Here is a 3,296-nt window from a genome sequence, read left to right as displayed (position 1 = left end):
TTTACTTTTTGTTTTCTGAATAATTATTGCTTTTATTATATTTCCATCATCATTATTATAGGAAAAAATAAACTTTAGAAGCGGTAGTGAGAGAAAGCAAAAGTGAACGAAATAAAAGAAGCGAGAACAGATAAAGCCATATTCCAAAAATTAAATACGGGAATTAAATACAGGAAGTGGTATGGATTCTCAAGAGAGAGAAAGATTTTATTTATATTTTATTTTTATATAAAAAAACGGCAAAAGAAAAGACTGAAAAGATCAGGTATATATAAACAAGAGGATTTGGATGTGTACCTCAAGCGATGAGATGATGAATGAACTCACTCAACAACTTATAGTAGGCTCTATAAAACTTTTCCGTATCTTTTTCTAAGTTGGGATTTTGTTTTTTCTGTTTTTATTTTTTATTTTTTCCCAAAATAAATCTCTTGAGACAGTGATCGCTCTTTCTACTTATAAATAAGCCTAGGTTTCTTTCTTTCTATCTCAATATTGCAGCCTCTCGAAAAAGCTGCGATTTTTTTTTTTCTTTCCTCAATTTGATACAATACCTTCGCTTTGTTCTATATAAAGGCAAATCCACCTTCAATTACCTTAACTTCTTCCAAATACTCTCACTACTATTCTATCACTTTCAATCAATTCTTTTTCTTCCCCTTCTTGATTTTTCTCTTTAGATTGTGACTTGTTTGGTTAATTGCGAAATATGGGCGAGGAAGTTGTGAGTGTGAGAGAGTTCGACCCAAATAAAGATAGAGAGAGTGTGGAAGCCGTTGAAAAAATATGCGAGGTTGGACCCAGTGGAAAACTTTCCCTCTTCACTGACTTGCACGGTGACCCAATTTGCAGGGTCCGAAATTCACCAACTTTTCTCATGCTGGTATGTAATCATCATTATACTATATACTACATAAATAAATTAAACTATATAACTAATAATTGATTTATCGTTAATTTGTTTTATTTTTATTTTTATTTTTATCAGGTAGCCGAGATAGGCAATGAGACTGTGGGAATGATAAGAGGTTGCATCAAAACCGTTACATGCGGGAAAAAACTCATCAGACCAACAAAAAATACCATTACTAACAATGGCAACAACACCGAATCAAATTCCAAAAATGTCCCTGTCTTCACAAAACTCGCCTACATACTAGGTCTCCGTGTTTCTCCAAATCACAGGTAAGTTAAATTAAATTAAATTAAATAAAAACACCCTCATTGCTCTTCTCCCTTTTAAATTGTAGTATTATATACCAAAGTCATTATTTTGATTTTGTATTTTATTATTAATATTATTTCAGGAGAATGGGAATAGGGCTAAAACTGGTAGAAAAAATGGAGGAATGGTTCAGAGAGAATGGAGCGGAGTATTCATACATGGCAACGGAAAATGACAACGTGGCGTCAGTGAAACTTTTCACCGACAAATGCGGTTACTCAAAGTTTCGTACACCATCTATTCTCGTTAACCCCGTTTACGCTCACCGTGTTAGAATCTCATCATCTAAAGTAACCATAATAAAACTAACTCCAAACGACGCCGAAGCACTCTACCGTAACAAATTCTCCACCACCGAGTTTTTTCCTCGTGACATTGATTCCGTTTTAAAAAACAAACTCACCCTCGGAACTTTCCTTGCCGTCCCAACTAGTGGATCCACTTATGGGCCCAACAACTGGCCAGGCCCAGATGTTTTTCTAAAGACTCCACCAACTTCCTGGGCCTTAGTCAGTATTTGGAACTGTAAAGACGTATTTACCCTGGAAGTAAAAGGCGCGTCGCGTGTGAGACGCGCTATGGCTAAAACAACTCGCGTGTTGGACAAGGCTTTTCCGTGGCTACGATTACCTTCGATTCCGAACTTTTTCGAACCGTTTGGGTTTCACTTAATGTACGGAATTGGAGGGGAAGGACCGGAGGCGTTGAAAATGGTGAAAGCTTTGTGTGGTTTCGCTCATAATCTTGCTATGGAGCGTGGGTGCAGTGCGGTTGCTACTGAGGTTTCGAGCAATGAACCTCTACGGTTCGCTATTCCTCACTGGAAGGTTCTATCGTGTGAAGAGGATTTGTGGTGTATTAAGAGACTTGGGGAAGATTATAGTGATGGTTCTGTTGGTGATTGGACTAAATCTGCACCTGGATTTTCCATTTTTGTTGATCCTAGGGAGTTTTAATTTTTAAATTAGAACAAAGTAGGTATATCCTTCTAGAGCAAAAAAAAATAATAGTAAGTTTTTTGTTTTTAGTTTTTATTTTATATTTTATAGTTTTAGTGAGGGAGTTGTCATATCATGTCGGTTGGATGTGAATTTTGATTGTAAATGAACAAGGAATAGAATATCCCTCTTTCTCTTTTTATATTACTGGTTTAATTTTAAAAATTGATTTAGCTTTTTTGATCTGATTCTAGCCAAACCGAGCTTTCTTTTTATCGCGGTTTAATGTTATTTAACATATCGTTGGTATTTGGGCTTAGCTGATATATATTCTGCTAAATCTAAATTGTGAGAATGAAATATTATATATAATGTTGTGTGAATCCGAATATCTGTTTGAAAAACGTTTTAAGACTGAATTTGCATATTTCCGAGGGTGGGGGGGACCTTATGTTACAGGCCATATTTTTTGTTTTTGTGTTTCTAGTATTTTTCTTATTGATGGTAGTGGGAATCAAATTGTGCCCAATAAGTTTGTGTCAAAGTCTCCTCTCCTAATATAGACAATTACAATGAATTTGGAACCTCTACATTCTTTCTTTTTCTAAGTATATTGGTGTGGTATTTGGATTGTTTCACGATATAATAGCGGTAGATAATCCCTCATACAATTACAAAGATGCTCTGTTAGAAATACATTAATAGTGGGAAGAAATTTTTTGGGTTTGTTGGGATAAGAAGTTGAAAGGTGACTTCCTCACGGTTTTGTTGTAAGCATTTCATAAGAAAGTGAAATGAATAAGGGATTCTTTACATTGATGTCATGCAAAATTAAATACATAAAATAAAAAAATAATTTAATATATTTTTCACACCTTTTTATATATTTCCTTTTCTCTTCATATATCAAACATTTTCCAAAAAAATATGTCAAGTAAAACTTGAGGCACCTCACAAACTGCTCCTATGAATTTATCTGCCCGTTTGTTGCATTTTAGAGATATTTCAAAAGTATCGGTTCTAAACTTCTAATATTGCTTAGCTATGTATCCTTCATATTAGAGTCCTTGCGTCCAAAATTTTGATATCGACTTGTAAACAAAATAGTAAGTGAAAACAACTCTCACAAACAA

General features: G+C 34.5%; 1 protein-coding gene across 1 annotated transcript; it reads left to right on the top strand.

Moving 5' to 3' along the window:
• The first annotated feature begins 313 nt into the window (after positions 1–313).
• LOC101507964 (probable N-acetyltransferase HLS1) lies at positions 314–2,365 on the top strand. The gene is made up of 3 exons (XM_004509012.4): positions 314–883; positions 989–1,185; positions 1,308–2,365. Exons 1-3 carry the CDS (start codon positions 710–712, stop codon positions 2,179–2,181), a joined length of 1,245 nt encoding a protein of 414 aa, XP_004509069.1. The 5' UTR covers positions 314–709; the 3' UTR covers positions 2,182–2,365.
• The last annotated feature ends 931 nt before the right edge of the window (positions 2,366–3,296 follow it).

The sequence above is a fragment of the Cicer arietinum genome, chromosome 7 (genome assembly GCF_000331145.2).
Source record: "Cicer arietinum cultivar CDC Frontier isolate Library 1 chromosome 7, Cicar.CDCFrontier_v2.0, whole genome shotgun sequence".
Taxonomy (NCBI): domain Eukaryota; kingdom Viridiplantae; phylum Streptophyta; class Magnoliopsida; order Fabales; family Fabaceae; genus Cicer; species Cicer arietinum.
The sequence above is the reverse complement of the archived record's forward strand: the minus strand, read 5'-3'. Positions and strand labels throughout refer to the sequence as shown.

What these genes read in the sequence shown, in the direction of transcription:
- LOC101507964 (XM_004509012.4), top strand. Translation starts at nt 710, where the DNA reads ATGGGCGAGGAAGTTGTGAGTGTGAGAGAGTTCGACCCAAATAAAGAT. An exon ending in CACCAACTTTTCTCATGCTG is followed by an intron (nt 884 to 988) that starts GTATGTAATCAT and finishes TATTTTTATCAG; the next exon opens with GTAGCCGAGATAGGCAATGA. An exon ending in CGTGTTTCTCCAAATCACAG is followed by an intron (nt 1,186 to 1,307) that starts GTAAGTTAAATT and finishes ATATTATTTCAG; the next exon opens with GAGAATGGGAATAGGGCTAA.